The 21641-nt window shown below is 56.6% G+C and overlaps 1 protein-coding gene across 2 annotated transcripts in view; it reads left to right on the top strand.

Annotated features, from left to right (window-relative positions):
• Positions 1 to 21641, top strand: part of Ehd1 (EH domain containing 1) — a 43892-nt gene that overhangs the window by 6373 nt on the left and 15878 nt on the right. The window contains exons 3-5 of one of the 2 annotated variants that reach the window (XM_048361186.1): positions 13775 to 14187; positions 16001 to 16165; positions 16495 to 17032. In XM_048361186.1, the coding sequence (XP_048217143.1) occupies positions 13775 to 14187; positions 16001 to 16165; positions 16495 to 17019 (1103 nt within the window). In that variant the 3' untranslated portion in view covers positions 17020 to 17032. Of the gene's footprint in view, positions 1 to 13774; positions 14188 to 16000; positions 16166 to 16494; positions 18389 to 21641 lie in introns of those variants that run through there. The other variant, XM_048361187.1, reaches the window with a different exon arrangement.

Raw genomic sequence — 21641 nt, 5'->3', positions numbered from 1 at the left:
CGAGGCTCTAGCAGCTGGCGCCTTTGGCTGCACACAGCCTCTGATAAGGGACAATAGCTCACGCAGAGAGACTGATCTGGCCCAAACGCCCCTGCTAGTGTGGCCGGGGGACCTGAGTGAAGATAGTGGAGGTGAAGGGCGTGGTGTTGTTACCACTCAGGTCTCACTCAGGTCTCGTGAAAAGGCTAAGCCTGGTGGGACACACCTGCAATCCCAGCCACTCAGGAGGCAGAGAGTGGGACTACAGTTTGAAGCCGTCTTGGCCAAAAGCTAGACCCCATCTCTGTAACTAACCTGGCTGTGGTGGGGCACATCTTTCATGTGTGTGGGAGAGAGACCTACGTAAAAGGTTTGGGGCCAGCTTGGGCAAAAAGTAACAGACCATATCAGAAAAATAACTAAAGCAAAAAGGACGGGGTGTGTGGCTCAAGGGGAAGTGCGCCTGCCTAACAAGTCCTGGGCCCTGAGTTCAAATCCCAGTGCCGCCAAAAAAACGAAAAAGAAGCTGTGTGCGGTAAAGTTAACTGGCTCCAGCATCTGATGCTTTGCTCCTCTCTTCGGCTCTTCAGCCTGTGTCCTCAAGAACTTAGCAGACCAAGGAGCTTGGACTGTATATCTTCATGCATGGGAATCGCTGGTTATTAGTTATGGGGCTTGAACTCAGGGCCTGAGCACTGTCCCTGAGCTGCTTTTGCTCAAGGCTAGCCCTCTACCACTTGAGTCACAGCACCATTTATGGCTTTTTCTGCTTATGTGGTACTGAGGAATCGAACCCAGGACTTGATGCATGCTAGGCAAGCACTCTACCCCTAGGCTACATTCCCAGCTCAGCCACTGCTTTCCTTAATAGGAGCGTACATGGCAGTGTACATGTGTGTCTTGGACAGGCAGCTACGTGATGCTTAAGCAGTCTTGGCAATGTGGTTTTTCTTCTATTTCCTTGCTTTTGTTCTGGTACTGGAGCTGGAACCCAGATCCCTGTGTATTAGGTAAGCCCTCTACCCTTGAGCCATACTTCCTGCTCCAACCATACCTTTCATTGCGTCCAGGCAGCCCAGCCCTCAGGGACCCTATGCAAACACACATGGAGCTGCTAGCCCACAGGAGACCCCCAGGTGTGCCTAGTGAGGTTTCTTGTGCCCTGCAGGTGATGAGTGAGCCCCCCTGGGTCCCTGTAGCCACCGAAGGCTCCTTGACCACATCCGCTCTGTGTGGGTGAAAGATTTTTGCTGGAAAGTGATGAGCAAACCCGGTTTTCCTAGACTGTTCCTTTCCTTCCATAACCCTAGAGGCCCTGCTTTGTGTCTTACTAGATGTTACCAAGTTAGGATTTGGTGTGGGGTGCTTTATGGTTGCTGGCCACCTCTTGGAGGCGCTGGCGTGGGAGGAGTGGGCTTTTCCTCAGGCCCCGCCCACCAGTCAGTCCCCGGGAGCCTCCGTGCCCCTGCGTGCAGAGGAAGTCCGAACGGGGCAGTGTGTTCCGGGCTCCCACAGCTGGCAGCATGAAGAGCAGGTGTTTCCCGCTCAGAAAGCGATGCGGGCCAGGGAGCATGCGCCTGGCTGAGCTGCCGGCCCCGCTGCCGCCAGCCCCTCCCTGGAAACGGCCAAGGTGGCGGGAGCATTAGTGTTGCTCATTACATCGGCTTCCGTCTGCTGGCCCCTCCCAACGTCTTTCCCTTTCCCATGGTCCCTAGTGTGTTTGGAAAGATAAAGACAAGGTGGGCCTGTGGGCTGGAGCAGCCAGGACACTGGCCAGGTTGTCAGGACCCCTGAGAATTGCCTCAGGGAAGAGGAGGAGCCATTTCAGGGTCTCCCTGTTTGTTGTTGGCTTCTTTTTTTTTTTTTTTGGTGGTGGTCCTGGGGCTTGAACTCAGGGCCTGGCCACCGTCCCTATCTTCTTTAGTTAGTGTTAGCTAGTATTCTACCACTTGTGCCACAGTTCTACTTCTGGCTCTTTGGTAATTTATTGGAGGTAACTTCCACAGACTTTCCTGCTGAGGCTGCCCTTGATCTTTGATCCTCAGATCTCAGGCTCCTGAGTAGCTAGGATGACAGGCGGGAGCCACTGGCGCCCAGCCCACTCCTGCCTGCTGTGCTAGTCTTCTGAGCGGCCTTCAAGATAACGTTCTCCCTTGTCAGCAGAGGAAGGTGCTACGGGACAGCATTCGCGCTCACTCCCGAGTGCTGCCCGTGTGACTGATAATGGGCATTTCAGAGGGCAGCTGGGGCTGGCTGGGCTGCTGCCCTTGGCCCCTGAGGTCGCGGGCATCTGTGCAGGCCCCTGGTCCTGGGCGTGAAGCCTTCCCTCTGGGCAGTGGCAGGAAGTGGACTTTGCAGGCTCGGTGGACTTCCCACAAGGGTTACTGTGTGATTGGGAGCCAAGCTGTAACTTCCCTGCCTCACTTTACCCCACAAAAGTTGCACGTACAAGACCAGACACTGGTAGCTGTCAGCCGAAATCCTAGCTACCAAGGAGGCTGAGTGTGGTTCGAAGCCAGCTCAGGCCAGAAAGTCTGTAAGACTCTTATCTCCAGTTAACCACCAAAAAGCTGTAAATGGGGAGGGAGCTGGTGGCTCACACCTGTAATCTTAGCTACTTAGGAAGTCTGAGGATCTTGGTTCAAGGCCAGCCCGGGCAGGAAAGTCTGTGAGACTCTTACCTCCAAATAACCACTAGAAAATGAAAAGTGGCACCATGGCTCAAGTGGTAGAATGCTAGCCTTGAGCTGAAGAGCACCCAGGCCCAGAGTTCAAGCCCTATAACCTACAAGAAAAAAAAAAAGCCGTAAATGGAGTTGTGGCTCAAGTGGTGGAGTGCCATCTTTCAGTGATAAACCTAAAGGCCAGTGCCTAAGCTCTGAGTTCAAGCCCTAGTACCAACACACACACACACACACACACACACACACACACACACACACACGCCCCCTCAGAAACAAACAAAATGACCACAAAAATCTGTGTGTGCACAGCATGAGGGTGGCTTCAGCTTGGATTAGGAGGTGGAGACCTGGCTGGCCTGGCGCCCGCCCTCCTGCCCCCGCGGCTCGTCCATGTGCCCCACTGGTGTCCCCAGCCGTGCCGGTCAGGAAGCCACTGCCCTTGAGACAAGGAAGCAGGCCAGAAACGCTTGGTGATGAGCGATGGTGACACAGGCTCTGGGTGGGGTCCCGGAGGCGGCCAGACGGGCCTTGCACCCTGCAGGGTTGTCCTGTGCGGGCCCGGGCGTCCCGAAGTGCTAGCCCCCAGCCAGGCTCAGACTCCCCGCCCGGAAGTGGACAGGGTTCTGAATGAATGGCAGTAGTGATGTCTCATCCTTGTCCCTGTCCTTGCCTCCCAACTAGAAAGCGTCCCCAAGGCCATCCAGGGCACATGGGGCCCTGGCCCAAGCTGGCTGCTACTGGGCTCTGCCTGCTTTTTGGCCCATAGGCTCTGCCCGAGCTGTCCTGATTCCCATAGTTAGGTAGGCTGGAGGCTGAGAGACTCCTGTCCCTGCCTTCACCAGGCCTCAAGCCTGGCAAAGCAGGGCTGTGCTCTGCCCCGATCCACCCACCACTACTGATGCCTTCCGGGCCAGTTTCATGAAGTGTTCTGCAGGCCATGGAGTGCTCCAGGGGTGGAGCACTTAGGGGGGTCCCAAGCCTCAGGGAGGCCCGGTGGTATTTGAGTTGGACTTAGAGTATCTGCAGCACAGACCATCCCAGAAATCCCCAAGTCCTGGGTTGCTCGGGAGGAGCTGAGTGGACAGGGAGTTGTTTTTATCACTGAGAGGAGAAAGAGCCTCTTAGCCAGGTGCCAGTGGCTCTCACCTGTGATCCTGTCTACTCCGGAGGCTGAGATCTGAGGATCACAGTTCAAAGCCAGCCTGGACAGGAAAGTCCATGAGATTCTTATCACCAGTTAACCACCAAAAAGCCAAAAGTGGAGCCATGGCTCAAGTAGTAGAGCACTAGCCTTTGTGGGTGGGGGGGAGCTCAGGGACAGTGCCTCGGTTCTGAGTTCAAGCCCCAAGACTGGTATAAAAGAAACAAAGAAAAAGACAACAGCCTCTTTAGATTATTGATAACAACTGTTGGAATTTACGTGCTCAAGGCTCTGGACCTCAGGATTTCTCACACTTGACTGTTTTTCGGGGTACACTCAGGTCAGCTTCCCTCCAGCTGGGGTAATCCGTTTGGGCAGCCAGCCTCCCTATGGCCCTCGACCCCACCCACTCCTCCTTGGCTCTCAGATCCTCAGCCCCCCACACCCCATGCACATTCTTGGGCTTACGGCCCTTTTGGCCATTCTCTCCACTGGGGGTGCTGGGTGCGCCAGCTCTGCCCACGGCGGCTCTGTACCAGGCTGTGCCGGCCTTGGCACCTGTTCCCCAGGCTGTGGAGCAGCTGGCCCAAGCGCCTGCAAATGTTCCATTTATATGTGAGGTAGCAGCCGTGTTCCCGCCTTTGAAGCCGTCCCTGCCTACGAACTCATCAGAATCCGAGCGTGTAAATAAGAGCAAACATTTACGAAGCGCTCATGGTGTGCCAGGCACTTCCCCGGCCCCCAGCAGCAACTTCCTGTCTTCGTGCTGCAGAGAAGAAAGTGGGAACGCCCAGGGGTGGTGGGCAGGTGGCCGGCTGGGGTCACCGGGCCGCCTGTTGAGGAGGAGGTCCGGGGCGCAGCTGTGGGCCTGGTGCCCGTCCATCTGCTCTCCCCACCCTGCCGCCCTTGCTTATTTTTAGGCCAGATGTGTTGAGGTCTGCATTCTGTCCCCCATTTCAGTTTTTTGAGACATGGACCATGCTGACATAGAACTCCTTATGTATGTAGCCCTGGGTAGCCATGACCTCGGGATCCTCAGCCTCCTAAGTACTGGGACTACAGACCTGCACTACCATACATACCTTGGACCACTATCCTACGTAGACCTGTGTAGCTGGCATCATAGTTGTACACTCCCTCATCTGGCTTGTTTTGCTGAGCTAAAAGTCTCACTACCTTTTTGCCTGGGCTGGCCTCAGTTCTCAGACTTCCTGATCTCCATTGCCTAAGTAGTCAGGACTACAGGTATGCTGCACTGTGCCTGGCAAGACTCACCCTTCTTGAAGCAGCTGTGTATCCCCACCACCACCACACGGCGAAGGCAAGCTCTCCCCTCCCCCGAGAAGGTCCCCGTGGAGCCTCTCTGTGCTCCTCTGTGGTGAGTCACTTCCAGTCCAGGCAACACAGTGACGTTTGTCCCTCAGACTCATCTTTAACCTGAGTGAAATCCCACGGCCTGGAGCCCTTTGGGTCCATCTGCTTTGACCAGCCCTGCTGCTTTTGACAGTCGTTGACATGTTTAGGAGTATGGGGTTGGCTTCCTTTAGAACATGGTTTTGTGTGGTGCTGGGGATGGAACCCGAAAGCCAGGGCCGTGGGGGTCACAGACAAGCACATTCTGTCTGCGCTGCACCCCCAGCCTGGAGATCGCTTCCCCCCTGCCGCCGGCCTGCCCCCCGCCCTGTGGGTGTGCCCTTCCTGAGTGGTCTCCTGTGGCCGTCACCACAGTAGTCGTGTAGCAGGTGGTGCACAGGGACCTTGGTTTCTCTGGGGTAAGTGCCTAGGGGAGGGGAGGCCTCTTCCTTTACTCTCTGTGCTACTTAGAGAAGGCCTTCCCTTAAGTCCAGCCTGGGGACCCCTGCAGGAAGTCCTCCCGGGGCCGCTTAATCCCAGCTCCCACCTCTGCTCTCCTGGGCTCCTGTCTCCAGGCCAGCCTGCACAGATGGAGACGTGTGCCATGGAACGCTTTGGCAAGAAATACCAAGGCCCACGCGGTTTGAATGGCAGGAAACAAGAGTCTGGTGGAGACAAACCCTCCATTGTTCCATGTTCTAGAAACTTTTGGAATGTGTGAAGCCATTTTCCCCAGCTGCAGGAACTACCTGTATCTGGAGGGTGCTGGGCCCGGGCAGGGGCCCCTGAGCCGCTGCGGCCTCCACGGCTGGACGGGCCGATGCAGGGACTCGCCAGGAAGGAGAGAGCAGGCCTGTGGGCAGGCCAGCGAAATCCAGTGACACTGGGGCCTCTGCGAGCAGACAGGCCTGGAGGAGGCCCAGCTTAAGCAGAGCCTCTGCCATGGGTGGTTTTCACATCTTGTCAATGTCACCTCTGTGGCCATTTCCCAGGGGGTGCAGCCTGGCTGCTCAGAGCAGCAGCTTGGGACCGTTTGTTTCTACCTTTTTTTTTTTTTTTTGCTAGTCCTGGGGCTTGAACTCAGGGCTCTGACCCTGAGCCACTCAGTGCTCAAGGCTAGCATTCTACCACTTGAGCCACAGCACCACTTATGGCCTTTTCTGAGTAGTTTATTGGAGACCAGTCTCATGGACTCCTGTCCGGGCTGGCTTCAAACCGTGATCCTCAGATCTCAGCCTCCTGAGCTACTCCGTCTTGAGTAGCTAGGACGACAGGCGTGAGCCACCAGCACCTGCTACCTTTCCTTTTTAATTGTGGTAAAATATACTAGTAGCCAGGTACTAGCCCTAGGCCTGGCACAAAATAAGAATTAATAAAATACATTTATAATATATAAGCATTATATATAACGTAAAAATTGTAATACTATTCTCTTGTCTTTCTTGCTCAGGCTGATGCTCTGCCACTTGGGCCATTCACTTCCAACCTTTTGCTGGTTAATTGGAGATAAGATAATGACATTTGTCTGCCTGGGGTGGCTTTGAACTGTAATCTTCCGATCTCAGCCTCCTGACTAGCTGGGATTAGAGCTGAAGCACCCGAGTCCAGCAGTGTCCCCCATCCTCAAGTTGGGCTCAGGGGTGAGAGGCACTTCCATCTCCATCTCCAGAACTTTCCCATCCTTCCAAACTGAAACTGTCCTCATGAATTACTAATCCCTGCCCTCTTGCCCTTCTGTCCCACTTTCTTCTGCATTTGACACCTGGGCACCTCATTCAGGTGGAATAGCCTGAATGTCTCCTCTTGTTATTGGCTCACTTCATTTAGGGGCGTGGCTTGCAGGCCCAAGTCTCATCCTGCTGGTTCTTGGTCTCTTGTGAGCAACAGCTCTGGCTTCCCCTCACGAAGATCCCCCTGCAGGGCCTTTTCGTTCTAGCCCACCACTTTGGGCTGTGCTTTATGCTTTTTTATTTTGTTTTTTCCTGTGCTAATAGTGTGGTTTGAACTCACGGTCTGGGTGCTCTCTTTTGCTTTCTCACTCAAGACTGGCACTCTTGCGCTTGAGCCATACCTCTGCTTCTGGCTTTTGTGTGTCTAATTGGAGATGCATCTTTTGGACTTGTGCCTGGGCTGGTTTTGAACTGTGATCCTCGGACCTCAGCTCCTGAGTAACTGAGATCATAGGCACAAACCACCTGTGCCTGGCTGTGCTTTGTGTTCTGGTGGAAACAGGAGTCACTGTCTTGTAGAGGCCTGAACCAGATAGAACTCATTGTGCAGGCTCCCGTCTTGAGGGGCATTGTTCTCTCTCACCAAGCATGCCACTGCAGAATGGCTACTGCCTTGGGCACATGATGTGTCCCAGAGCCTGGAGGCTCATGGCCTTGGGTACTGCTTGAACACTGGCCACCCTGCCTGGGCTTGCCTCCAGCTTGAGCCCAGCCAAATGGCGGCTCCCTACTGTCACCGTGCAGTGTGATTCCTTGAGCCAGCTCCTCCGAGAGCACTGGAGGGAGGGTCGGCTGAGGGGCTCTGGCCTGCAGCCACGTGGTCACACCCTTGCTGTCTGCACAGCCCTGCACACCATGACCCTTTAGGTGACCTGTGATTGTACTTGGCCAGCCGTGTGTCTCCCTTCCACCAAAATGGTGAACACTTTCCATAATAAACAGGAAATTTTACTCACCTGCAAAACATGGACTTAGCTCCATTTTGTTCTGACCCAGCTTGAGGTGTTGGCTAAGAACTGGACTAGTGGGTGGGGCCGGGGCCCGGCTGGGCTTGATTGGGGACCATATTCAGAGGCAGGCTCCTTTTCCTCTCTCCTCTCATTCCCATGGTCCCCTGACACCAGAGGGGAAAGAGTGAGGCCACGGGGCGGGGCTGGAGGGTGACCTCAGCCCCCAGGCGCTGTCCCAGCTGTGAGTCCAAAGCTAACATGGCCAGTACAGCTCGTGGGGCGCCCCTGTTCCCAGGAACTGAGTCTTGGCCTTGCTGCATCTCCAGCTGTGCGGATGAGTCTCAACGTGGCCGTCCGCAGCCTGTTTGAGGAGGGGAGGAGCCAGGCCTTCCTTTGCTGAGCCAGGAGCCTGCTAGTTCCCGAGTCAGCATTCCTGGAGGCTCCCAGGCCCGCGGAGGCCCGCGCTGGGGGTCAGGAGTGCAGCCTGGGGCCCTGGGCCCCGTTCCCTCCTGCCCTCGCTGCCTGCCCCTTCCGCTGTCATGCTGACCTCTCAGTCCCGGGGCGCCTCCCTGCTGCCACAGCATCTGCAGGGGCTGGGTGCCCCAGAGCCTTGGACTTTAGAACCAGCAGCCTGCCATGCTGGCTGTGAGCCACTTGATCCAAGCATCCTGACACTGGGAGCACTGCCCTCCGACCAGTCCCCACCAGAGCCCCTGGAAGGCAGGTGGGTCTGCAGGGCAGCTCCCCTCTTTCTGCTCCTGAACCCCTTTTCTCCATGACACCACTGCCACAGTTGCCTGTGCTGTCACCAGAGCAGTGGGAATGGGGTTTTTGACTGTGCCAGGAACGACTAACCTTTGACCTCTGAGCCAGGCTGAACATTTGTCCTTCTCAATTCCTAACTGGCCATAGAGTTCCAGGCCACCGAGCTCTTGCTTCCAGGGAGCTCCATTATCATCCTCACCTGGGAAGAGGAGTTCGTGCAGGTGGAGCAGCTCAGAAGTCAGGAAAGGCCAGGCACCAGTAGCTCATGCCTATAGTCCTAGCTATTCAAGAGGCCGAGATCGCAGTGTGAACCCAGCCAGGGCCGGGAAATCTTGGTGGTAGAGATTGGTATCTCTGAAAAGCCCGAGGTAGAGCTGTGGCTAGTGGAGCACTAGGCTTGGGCAAAAAAGCTAAGGGACAGCGCCCAGACCCAGAGTTGAAGCCCCAGCACTGGCACCAAAAAAAGAGAACTTGCTGGGTGCCCGTGGCTCACGCCTGTAACCCTAGCTACTCAGGAGGCTGAGATCTAGGACAACCGTTCAAAGCCAGCCAGGGCAGGAAAGTCCGTGAGACTTACCTCCCAATTAACCACCAGAAAACCGGAAGTGGTTCAGTGGCTCAAGTGGTAGAGCACTAGCCTTGAGCTGAAGAGCTCAGGGACAGTGCCCAGGCCCAGAGTTCAAGCCCCACGACCGACAAAAGAGAGAGAGAGAGAGAGAAATTAAAGTTGCTGAGTCAGCCACCGGGAGTTGACCCTAGGGCCCCCTCTTTCCAAGCGCATGTTTTTTCTGGACACTCCAGAGTGGGGAGGGTCCAGCCCCCCCCCCCCCATGGCTTTGACCGCCACTTGCCCAAGGGCTGGCAGCGGGAAGGTTGTCTGGCCACACTCAGCTTGGGGATCTAACTCCTCCCCCCAAGTGTAGCCGAGTTCTTGCTTATAGCAGCTTGCAGCAGAGGGCTTCACACACCAAACCCCAGCAGGACAGAGCCCCATAACGGACAATAAAAAATAAAGCTTAGGGACAGTGTCCAGACCAAGTTCAAACCCCAGGACTTGCACCAAAAGAAAACAATGAAGATAACCAAGCTGGATGCTGTTGGCTCATGCCTGTACGTAATCCTAGCTACCCAAGAGGCTGAGATCAAGGTTCAAAGCCAGCCAGGGCTGGAAAGTCCCTAAGACTCTTTATCTCCAGTTAAGCACCAGAAAACCAGAAGTGGAGCTGCGGCTCAAAATAGCAGAGCACTAACCTTGAGCGAAATTGCTCAGGGACAGCGCCCAAGCCCTAAGTTCAAGCCCCATGACACATATACACACACGCACGCACACACGCCACCAAGTCTAGCTTATCCCAATTCATCCTGAGGGGAAAAGCTCTCCCATGGCCTCCTTTCCCCCCTGAGTACTTCTGAAAAGGGAGGAACAGATAATTTTCACTTTGGGGAGCCATGAACAAAACAGAAACTTTTTTTTTTTTTTTTTTTTTTTGCCAGTCCTGGGCCTTAGTCTCAGGGCCTGAGCACTGTCCCTGGCTTCTTTTTGCTCAAGGCTAGCACTCTACCACTTGAGCCACAGCGCCACTTCTGGCCATTTTCTGTATATGTGATGCTGGGGAATCGAACCCAGGGCTTCATGTATATGAGGCAAGCACTCTTGCCGCTAGGCCATATCCCCAGCCCCAACAGAAACATTTTGAAGAGGCATATTGTTATAGAACACTGTTCCTGAGACCCCGAAAGCATTGCCTTTCATCATCAGACATCTGATAGTTTCTGTGAAAACACCAGTCCCAGGCAGCCTCAGACAGACAGCTTTCATTTTAGAACCCAAGGTGGTTGGATACTATAGTCCCTACTACTGCATATGTATTCCATTCCTTTTCTAAAAAAATTACTATTGGAGCTGGGGATATGGCCTAGTGGCAAGAGTGCTTGCCTCATATACGTGAGGCCCTGGGTTCGATTCCCGAGCACCACATATACAGAAAATGGCCAGAAGTGGCGCTGTGACTCAAGTGGCAGAGTGCTAGCCTTGAGCAAAAAGAAGCCAGGGGCAGTGCTCAGGCCCTGAGTTCAAGCCCAGGACTGGCCAAAAAAAAAAAAAAATTACTATTATAGAGGTGATATACATGATACATAGAGGGGTTACAGTTACGTGGATCAGGTAATGAGTACATTTCCTTTTGCACGTGTCATGGGTTCCTCACCCTCTCCCTGTCCCTCCCTCCTGTCTCCTCCCACCTGCTGTGTAGTTCACTTTCATCAATACCCAGTGAGCTTCACTGCTGTACTTTTTCACCCCTTTTCCCTTGGGTTCTGTGCCTCCTCCCTCCCAGAAGATAGACACGTGAATACACCATATATAAGGTAAAGAAGACAGAAGCATCACCAAAAACTAAGAGCTAAAAAAAGGAAGAAAGAGGGGCTGGGAATATGGCCTAGTGGCAAGAGTGCTTGCCTCATATACTTGAAGCCCTGGGTTCGATTCCCCAGCACCACGTATACAGAAAATGGCCAGAAGGGGCGCTGTGGCTCAAGTGGCAGAGTGCTAGCCTTGAGCAAAAAGAAGCCAGGGACAATGCTCAGGCCCTGAGTCCAAGGGCCAGGACTGGCCCAAAAAAACCAAAAGGAAGACAGAAGAAAAATAAGTCCATTGTTTTCATACCTTGGAGTTCATTTCAGTATATATATTATTTTATATAAATACGAAGAGGCACTTGGTCATTGTGCCTTTGTGATTTTCTCTAAGGCTGTCCTCTTTTGGTCTCAGTATATGTGAGTATCTAGAATCCTATATCCTGATGCATTTTAGGGCTAAACTCTTGCATATCACAAAGAACATGTACTGTTTGGCTCACTTCACATGATTTGTTCTAGTTCCATCCATTTCCCTGAAAATGACATTCTTTTTTTTTTTGCCAGTCCTGGGCCTTGAACTCAGGGCCTGAGCACTGTCCCTGGCTTCTTTTTGCTCAAGGCTAGCACTCTGCCACCTGAGCCACAGCGCCACTTCCAGCTTTTTCTATGTATGTGGTGCTGAAGAATCGAACCCAGGGCTCCATGTATATAAGGCGAGCACTCGACTACTAGGCCATAACCCCAGCCTCTATTTCATTCTTTCTAATGGCTGTCTGTGTAAAGTTCCGTTGTGTGTGGGTACATTTTTCGGGTCCACTCACCTATTGGGGGGCATCTGGGATGCTTCCCTATCTTGGCTGCTGTGGACAGTGCAGCAGTGAACTTGGAAGTGTGGTGTTCTTGTCGTATCCTGGCTCACCATGCTCAGGGCAGATGCCTAGGAGTGATATGGCTGGGTTCGGGAAGGTCTATGTGTAGTTATTCTGAGGAATCTCCAGGCTGCTGTCCAGAGTGGTGGCACTCCTTTACATTCCCACCAGCAGTGCAGTAGGTTCCTTTTTCCCCACATCCCCACCAGCATTTGTTGTTCAAATTCAAAACGGTGGCCATTCTAACTGGGGTGAGATGGAATCTCAGGGTTGTTTTGATTTGCATCTCCTTTATGGCCAGGGATGATGAGCATTTCTTTATGTGTTTCTTTGCCATTCTCATAGCATCTTCTTTTTTTTTTTTTTTTTGGTCAGTCCTGGGCCTTGGACTCAGGGCCTGAGCACTGTCCCTGGCTTCTTCCCGCTCAAGGCTAGCACTCTGCCACTTGAGCCACAGCGCCGCTTCTGGCCGTTTTCTGTTTATGTGGTGCTGGGGAATCGAACCTAGGGCCTCGTGTATCCGAGGCAGGCACTCTTGCCGCTAGGCTATATCCCCAGCCCCCTCATAGCATCTTCTGAGAAGTCTCTCCTTAGCTTCCCTGCGTGATTGGTTCATTAGGTTTGGGAGGGGTTAGTTTCTTGAGCTTCTTGTATATACTGGATATTGGGTCTTTGTCTGATGTATTGCTGGCAAAGATATTTTCCCAGTTGGCTGGTTGGCTTTCTAGTTTAGTAACTGTGTCTTGAGCTGTGCAGAAGCTTTTATTTTGATGTAGTCCCACTTGTCAAGTCTCTTTCCTGTCTCTTGTGCCCCTGAGACTTAAAGAAGTTTCTGCCTATACCTGTAAGTTCTACTGTCTCTCCTGCTCTCTCTAGCACAGTTTCAGAGTTTGGGGTCTGGCGTTGAGGTCTTTGATCCACCTTGAGTTGATCTTAGTGCCTGTTGACAAGCAGGGATCCACCTTTCGTTTCCTGCTTATGGCTGCCGCCGAAGCCACTTTTTCTTCTTTATGTTACAAGGGAGGCTGAGAAATGTGTCCTTAAGCTGAAAGCTCTGAATCCAGCTGAAACTGGTGTCGTGGGTGCAGTTCCAATTAGTGTTTGTCACAGATGGCATAGGTCACTTCCCTCGTTGGCTTTGTGTGGGCCTCCGTTGATGGAGAAAGCGCCCAGAGCCAGGGTTAGGGGTTGAGTCTGCCCAGTTCACCCCCTGTCATTTAGAGTGTCATTTAGGGTTAGGCGCGATGACAAAGGGGGAGTGCATGGCAGCCCGTGGCTGCGTGCGGGCCGAGGCCCGCACACCCTTGTCAGCCTCGCACACCTTCATGTTGCTGCGGAACCTCAGCTGAACGCCGCTGCTTGCCGCCGGGGTGGGCCAGCTTTGGCCCCCAGCTGACGGCTCTCCACCCCCTGTCGTAGAAAACGATTGAGACTTGCAAGGGAGCCTCGCCGTACGCCTTGGGCAGACCAAGGCCACCGCAGCTACAGTGCTGCTGTTTATCGCCTCTGCTGTCCAAGGCACGCACACTGGCCTGAGCGCCTGACTTTTCCTCTCAAGGCTGGTGCTCTGCCACTGGAGCCACACCTCCACTTTTGGCTAAGAGCCCCACAATTTTCCTGCCTGGGCTGGCTTTGAACCACAGTCCTCAGATCTCAGCCTCCGGAGTAGAATAACAGACATGAGCCACCAGTGACCGACTGTCGCTGGGTCTTGCTTTGCATGAACGACTATGCAAGTCACATGCTACATGGCCAAGGTGCTCCAGGTGGTGTAGAAATTGGGAAGACCTATGATCCCTCCCTCCGGTGACTGTGCTGGCTGGGTGAGAACATTCTAGAAATTTACCTTGCAACCTCAGGCACAGAGATTCTAGACTGTTAGGCACGAGAGCCCCCAGAGCAGCCCGCACCATAGCACCCTGCGCTCCTCCCCTCTCGCCCCCAGGCTATGACTTTGCGGCTGTTCTGGAGTGGTTCGCGGAGCGCGTGGACCGCATCATCCTGCTGTTCGATGCCCACAAGCTGGACATCTCGGATGAGTTCTCAGAGGTCATCAAGGCCCTCAAGAACCACGAGGACAAGATCCGTGTGGTGCTGAACAAGGCCGACCAGATCGAGACCCAGCAGCTGATGCGGGTGTACGGGGCCCTCATGTGGTCCCTGGGGAAGATCATCAACACCCCCGAGGTGGTCCGGGTCTACATCGGCTCCTTCTGGTCCCACCCGCTGCTCATCCCCGACAACCGGAAGCTCTTTGAGGCTGAGGAGCAGGACCTCTTCAAAGACATCCAGTCGCTCCCCCGAAATGCCGCCCTGAGGAAGCTCAACGACCTGATCAAGCGGGCTAGGCTGGCCAAGGTAGACCCCTTGGGTCACCGGTCACTGGGTGGGTCTGGGGGCTCGGGACCGGCACTCGGGGACCTTCCCTCCCTGACCGCTGCCCGGCCAAAGCTGTGTCCTTTCCCATGTGGCCAGAAGCCTCCGCTCTCTGTGCTCTAAGGTGTGTGCGTGTGGTGCGTGAGCGTGTGCGTGTGCGTGCTTGCCAGTCCTGGGGTTTGAACTCAAGGCCTTGCTCTTTCTAAGGAGGTGTTCTTTCTGCTGCACCCTGAGTTTTGCTGGCTGGTTTTGAGGCTTGCTTCCTGCCAAGGTGTGCCTGGCTGAAATGTGCTTACACAAGGTAGCTAAGATAACAAGACCTTGCACCACGTCCAGTTCCCTTGACAGGAGGGTCTTGTAGACTTTTCTGCCCAGATTGGCCTCTCACCCCTATCCTCGAAGTCTCAGCCTCCCAGGTGGCCAGGATTATAGGCGTGAGCCGTGTTCACCCCGCTTGCAGCCTGCTTTTAGCCTCGGTTCTCCCCGAGCCCCTTCAGCCTGGTCCAGCTGGGGCTCGTGCCTCACCTAGGGCACCCAAGGCACTAAACATGAGTGTGGCTTAAGACTGTCACACAGGAAGTTACCACAGAAGTGGGTCGTGGTGAGCTGCTTGGCTTCCCCTCTGGGGTTTTGTTGGAAAGGAAAGTGTGCGAGGCCCAGCGACACACACTGCCCCGCGGTAAGCACCGTGCTGCCAGGAGGGGCGAGGAGGCCTCGGGCAGGAGCCGCTGCATACAACACGTGCCGGGACAGGAAGGAGCTGGGGGTGAGGGGGCCACCAGCCTGTGGCCCCGCGAGAGAGCTGGCAGCTGAAGCCGAGGCCCTGTGAAGTGGCAGCTGCCCACGCAGGCCCAGTAGACCACCTTAGCCCCCATGGGAGGCCAGGCCCACAGGTTCCCATGGGGTCTCGAAAGCTCAGTGCTCAGCCAGGGTGGGCGGAGCTGGGAGTGAAGGCCGGTCACCCCACTGGGCCCATGGAACGCGGGGCTTGCTCACACCTATCCTTAGCCGTTTCCTTCCTCTTCCTGGAGTGATAAGCCCACCCACCCCGCCCTGGGAATCCCTAGACGGGGGTGGAGATGGATTGGAGGGGAGGCCAGCCCACTGGCTGAAGCTTTCCACGGCTGGACGACCCTTGGCTGACCGAGGCATTTGGAGGGCTGGGCTGCATGCCCTGCGCCCCTAGGGCAATGGAGATGTCCCACCCTTAACTGAGAAACATTGAGCAGGGGGTAGAAGCTTATCAGACAAAACTTTTGGGGACCGTCCCCCCACCTCCCATTTCTGCAGGGGTGCACTGATCTGGCTGGCTCCGGGTACAGCTGGGGCGGGGCTGCAGACAGCATGGACGGTGCACTGCCGTCAGCAGTCTGGGTCTCAGTCCTGGCTCCTGGGCTTGGTCACCAAGCCGTGAACAGCGCTCAGCCCCCCAGGCCTTACGCAGGCCAGGCCAGGCCAGGTTGTGTCCAGTTGCAGGCTAGGTGAGCACTGCGTGGGGCCGACACGCGGGGCCTCGCGATCTCAGCCGGCGGCTGCCTCCCGTTCGCCAGCTGAGCCGGCCTGCCTCCCGCGCCTCGCGCAAGGATGTTGTCTTGTTTCAAGTGCACCTTCCTTTCCTCTGCCTGCCCCCTGCCCGAGCGCGGTCCTGCCCCTTGTCACAACTGCCCCTCAGGCCAGTGGCCCTCTGTGGCGGCAGCAGGAGCCGCCTTCACCCTGCAGCGTCCTCAAAGGCCCTGGGGTCGCCAGGGCAGACGCCAAGCAAGCGGGATCACCCCCCTGCGCCTCGTCCCCCCAGGTTCACGCCTACATCATCAGCTCTCTGAAGAAGGAGATGCCCAACGTCTTCGGTAAGGAGAGCAAAAAGAAGGAGCTGGTGAACAACCTAGGTGACATCTACCAGAAGATCGAGCGGGAGCACCAGATCTCCCCCGGGGACTTCCCGAGCCTCCGCAAGATGCAGGTACGGCCACCCTGGGCCTCGGGAGGGCAGAGGGAACCCCAGCTCGGGGCGGGGGAGGGGAGGGCCTCCCCATCGGGTAGCTATGGGGTTAGTCACCGCACCCCTCCCAAGCCAGCCTTGACCCGGCCAGTAGGGCCATGGTGACTCATGTGGGGCGGGCAGGCCCGGCTGGGCCTTTGAGCCTCCCTCCCCTTGGGGAGTCCTTGCCACAGCCTCCGGGGAAGGCACTCCTGGGGCCCCTGGGGGCCGGCTGGGTTGTGCAAGCCGGGACATGGCTGGAGTCTGGAGGCCGCCCCCTCCCAGGCCTCTCCTTCCGCCTCCACCCGCAGGAACTCCTGCAGACCCAGGACTTCAGCAAGTTCCAGGCCCTGAAGCCCAAGCTGCTGGACACAGTGGACGACATGCTGGCCAACGACATCGCCCGGCTGATGGTGATGGTGCGCCAGGAGGAGTCCCTGATGCCCTCGCAGGCCGTGAAGGGCGGCGCCTTCGACGGCACCATGAACGGGCCGTTCGGCCACGGCTACGGCGAGGGGGCGGGCGAGGGGATCGACGACGTGGAGTGGGTGGTGGGCAAGGACAAGCCCACCTACGACGAGATCTTCTACACCCTGTCGCCCGTCAACGGCAAGATCACCGGTGCCAACGCCAAGAAGGAGATGGTGAAGTCCAAGCTGCCCAACACGGTGCTGGGGAAGATCTGGAAGCTGGCCGACGTGGACAAGGACGGGCTGCTGGATGACGAGGAGTTTGCCCTGGCCAACCACCTCATCAAGGTCAAGCTGGAGGGCCACGAGCTGCCCGCCGACCTGCCCCCCCACCTCATCCCCCCCTCCAAGCGGAGGCACGAGTGACCGCCACGCCACGCCCCAGCCGCCCGGGGCCGCCTGCCAGAGATTGGGGGGAGGGAACGGGTCCCCATTTTTTTCAAGGTCCATAAAGACAGAGCGGTGTTTCCTCAGCTCTCGAGTAGGAGAACCACCATCTTTCTTTTAAGGCTGCTCCGGGCCCCAGCGGGAGGCAGGGGGATGCTCCGATGTGAATGATGGAATTTTGTGCACAAAAACGATGGATATTTTTAATATATAACCTTAGGGGCAGCCTCCGTTCTTGCCTCGTCCTCTGTCCGACAGCCCCAGGCTCCCCCGGCCCAGCCTGGCCTCCGGCCTGGCCAGGCGTCTGTGGGGACGGGGACCTCAGAGCGCCAGCCGCCCTGGCTCGCCCTGGTGGGCCACTGCACGGGGCTGTGTAGACGGGAGGGAGCCGGGGCTCCCCGCCCCCCCAGCCGAGCCCCGCCACCCCGCACAGTGGCTTCCGGCCCCCCTCCCCTGTGCTTGGGTGAGACCAGTTTTGTGCCTCCACTTGTCATCCTAGCTCCCGGTACACACGCCCCCCCACTCTCCTCCTACACCCCAACTCCCAACACCCTGCCCAGCCTGGCAGTCACAGGCACAAGACCCAGCCACTGTTGTCCTTTTTGGGGGAGTTCTAGGAAGGAATGTCTTCCAGAAAAAAAAAAGACAAAAATATATATGTATACATAAGCTAGGTCTTGTTCTGTTAAGTGACACTTTTCATACTTGACTGAATTTTCCAGTAACTTCCAGACCACTTGTTCAAAAGCTGTGATTTTTGTCTTCCTTCCCCCCGTCCGCCAGCGCGGGGTGGGGCCGCCGAGTTAGATATGAACACACAGGACGCTCACCCCGCGGCCTAGGTTCACGTGCTGGCTCAGGGGGCCCAGCCTGCACCCCCTCCCTGCTGGGGTGGGGGTTCCCAGTGGTCTGGGGGGGTTGGTGCTGGTAAGAGGCAGCCGCAGCTCTGGCCTGGACCTCAAGTCCAGACATCAGGGACGGGGAAAACGTGCCCTTCCCTCTTCACCCCATTCCCTCCTCCCCGCTCCCCCTGGCTGAGCCCAGGCCGCCCGCGCAGGGCCCGGTGTCGGCGGGCCCGTCCTCAGCCCCCAGACCCAGCAATAAGAAGCCGGAGCCAGCTCGCTGTGGCTCCCGCCACCTCCGCGGGGCCGGGCATGCGCCGGAGCCCCTGGCCCGCCCGCCCCCGGTGCTGCCGTGCATCCGCCTCCTCGGGGCTGAGCGCCCGGCCTGGGCGAGACACGGACCCGTAGTTCACTGTGGGAGATGCGGCCGTGGCCGGCCCTCCCCCGTGGGGGAAGGTGGCCAGGGCTGAAGACTTGCTTGTATTAAAGAGGTTTGATTGTGCTGAAGCCGCCTCCTGGTGCGCAGTTGTCTTTTCCTGTGGGGGTGCTGGACACCACGATGCCAGCAAGGACAGACTGACGGGCCTCAGGGCCACTCAGCTCTGTGGGAGCCGCGGCCGATTGACGGGGTTCCGCGGGTGGGCAGGGAGATGGGGCTCCCAGGGAGCAAGGGGGGCCCCTGCCCCTGCTGCTTGTACCAGCGGGAGCTGAGGAAGAGATGGTGTGGGCGGGCCCCTTCTTCCTGCACCTCGGACACAGACAAATGAGGGGGTGCCTGTGGGGCCCTCAGCACCCGGAGGAGTCTCATAAACACGGGGTTTCTGGGCTCCAGAGCCAGCCTGGCTCCACGCTCACCCCGAGGGGGCTTTGAAGATGGGCAAGGCAGACAATGGTGTGACAAAACCCAGTGTGGGTGGGGCTGTTTGGAGCCAGCTGATGTCCCAGATAGGGGCCCTGTTTACCAGAAGGAAGGGTGACCCAGGGAGTGAGGGCCTGGAAGGGTAGACAGGAGATGGAGCCAGGGAGAGACTGCGCCAGGCAAGCCTGAGGGAGGCAGAAGGCAGGTCAGCAGGTGGTCAGCGCTGGAGTTGGAGGGTCGGCGTCTGCATGCACACCAGGCCTGACGGCCAGCCACTGCCTCCTGTGTAGATTCACCCGCCTCACCCGCCCCCTGGGGAGCCCTCAGCAAAGCCTGGCCCAGGACAGCCCCCATAGCCCAGGTAACTAGAACACGAGTTGCTGGGCGCTGGTGGCTCACGCCTGGAATTGTAGCTACTCAGGAGGCCGAGATCTGAGGATCGTGGTTCCGTGCCAGCCCAAGGCAGGAAAGTCTGTGAGACTCTCGCCTCCATTAACCACACACACACACGCCAAAAACGGAGCTGTGGCTCAAGTAGAATGCCAGCCTTGAGCAAAACAGAGCTAAGGCAGGCCTGGAAGTGTGGCTTAGTGGTAGAGTGCTTGCCTAGCATTCATGAAGCCCTGGGTTCGATTCCTCAGTACCACATAAACAGAAAAAGAAGCCAGAAATGGCACTGTGGCTCAAGTGGTAGAGTGCTAGCCTTGAGCAAAAAGAAGCTCAGGAACAGTGCTGAGGCCCTGAGTTCAAGCTCCAGGACTGGCAGTAAATATGTAGGGGCTGGGAATGTGACTTAGTGGTAGAGTGCTTGCCTAGCATGCATGAAGCCCTGGGTTCAATTCCTCAGTACCACATACACAGAAAAAGCCAGCTCAAGGACAGTGCTCAGGCCCTGAGTTCAAGCCCCAGGCTGGCAAAAAAAGTTGCAATGCTACCCTTCACTGGGGGGGGGGGGGGGGGGAAGAGCCCCCAGGGAATTTCAGGGAGGCCGTAAGGCCGGTCTGCCTTCAGTAGGGTGCTCTACCTGTGGGACCCTGAGAGGCACTGTCCACTGAGTACCCATCGCTCAGGGGGCCGAGCCCCAGATGCTGCCCAGAAAGTGCCCGCTGAGCAAGAGGTGTAAAGCAAGGGCAAGGTAGGCGTCGCCTCTCACCACCACCTCTGTGCTCAGACAGCTGACCCTGACAAAGCTAGCCCCGGTAGATAATGGCGGCTGCCCCGCTGGCCGGTTACGCCCGCCCTGTGCCTCCTCCCTGGCTCTGGTGAGAAGACCCTGTTCACCTGCTCCAGAGCCCCAGAGTAAGAAGCCTTCGGGGGGCTGGCTCTGCCTCTGGGCCCCACACAGTAGCTGTTTGCTGTGGGGAGGTTCCTTGTGCAATTGGAACAGACGTTTCTTCTGTTTGGAGCACCGTGAAGCTCGCACATCCGCGCAGGCTGCTTGTTATCGCAGTGGGCTGCTCAGAGGACTTGCCCAAGGCCAGTGGGCTGGGCAGGGGGAGCCGGCCACACTCCTCTCTTACTTGCCACCTTCCAAGTCTCGGGCGTAGGGCCTGGGCACGTAGCTCAGTAGTACAGAGCTTGCCTTATGGAGTTAGTCCCAGGGCTAATAATAATAATATAATAATAATAAAAAACCTAGCGGCTCATGTCTGTAATCTTAGTTACTCAGGAGACTGAGCTCTGATGATCAGAGTTCAAAGCCATCCTGGGCAGGAAACTCTGATCTCCAGTTAACCAGCAAAAATCTGCAAGTGGAAGTGTGGCCCAAGTGGTAGAGCTGACCAGCCTTGATAGAAAAACCTGAGGCTGACTGTGCAGGCCCTGAGTTCAAGCCTCAGAACCCCCCCCACACACACGGCTCTGCCATGCTCTGGGGCCTATCCAGGGCTTTCTCCCCCTTGATTTCGTTTCCTCCAGCCCCCAAAACTTCCAGTAGAGCCTCCAGGACATGCACCTTCAATGGCTTCCTTTGCTGAGCATTCGGGGGTGGCTAGTTAGAAAAGAGGGGTAAGAGGTGGGGTGCAGAGAGCACAACTGCCCCACCCAGCACCCAGAACAAAGCAGGGGACCCTCCCTTCCCTGAAGCAGCTCACAGACTGGGTGGCGCCCCTGGGCCGGAGTGAGGGGGGGTGGAGACTGAGCCCCAGTACTGGCTGGCTTCCTGTGCTCCCAGAGGGACAGATGATTTAAAAACCACATGGGGCCATGGCTGGCTGGGGGGGGGGGGGGAGGAGCGGCTGGGCGAGGGGGAGGGAGAGCATGGGAGCCACGGTGAGCCGCAGCAGCACGGGGTGGGGGGTGTGTAGAAGAAAACTCGGGATGATGAAGCCACCATCTGTCCACCCGTTGGGAGCTCTGGACATGTTGAAGGATGCAGCCTTGGTGTGTGGAGGTGGTGGGGGACCAGAACGGGCTGGGGCAGGGAGTGGGGGCTCCTCAACCTGGCCACCCCTGCCAGACCCTCCCCCAAAGCATCCCCCAAGGAGATTTTTAACTAAGAATCAGGTGCCATGGGCTGAGAATATGGCCTAGTGTACATGAAGCCCTGGGTTTCTATATATGAAAAAAGCCGGAAGTGGCACTATGTCTCAAGTGGTAGCATGCTGGCCTTGAGCAGGAAGAAGCCGGGGACAGTGCTCAGGCCCTGAGTCCAAGGCCCAGGACTGGCAAAAAAAACAAACAAACAACAGAAAAGAACCAGGTGCCTACTGGGCACCAGTAGCTCATCCCTGACATCCTAGCTACTCAGGAGGCTGAGATCTGAGGATGATGGTTCAAAGCCAGCCCAGGCAGGAAAGTCCATGAGATTTTTATCTCCATTTAAGCACCAGAAAACCAGAACTGGTGCTGTGGCTCAAAGTGGTAAAGCGCTGGCCTTGAGCTGAAGAGCTCAGAGACGG

Source organism: Perognathus longimembris, chromosome 13, assembly GCF_023159225.1.
Source record: "Perognathus longimembris pacificus isolate PPM17 chromosome 13, ASM2315922v1, whole genome shotgun sequence".
Taxonomy (NCBI): Eukaryota; Metazoa; Chordata; class Mammalia; order Rodentia; family Heteromyidae; genus Perognathus; species Perognathus longimembris.
The sequence above is the reverse complement of the archived record's forward strand: the minus strand, read 5'-3'. Positions and strand labels throughout refer to the sequence as shown.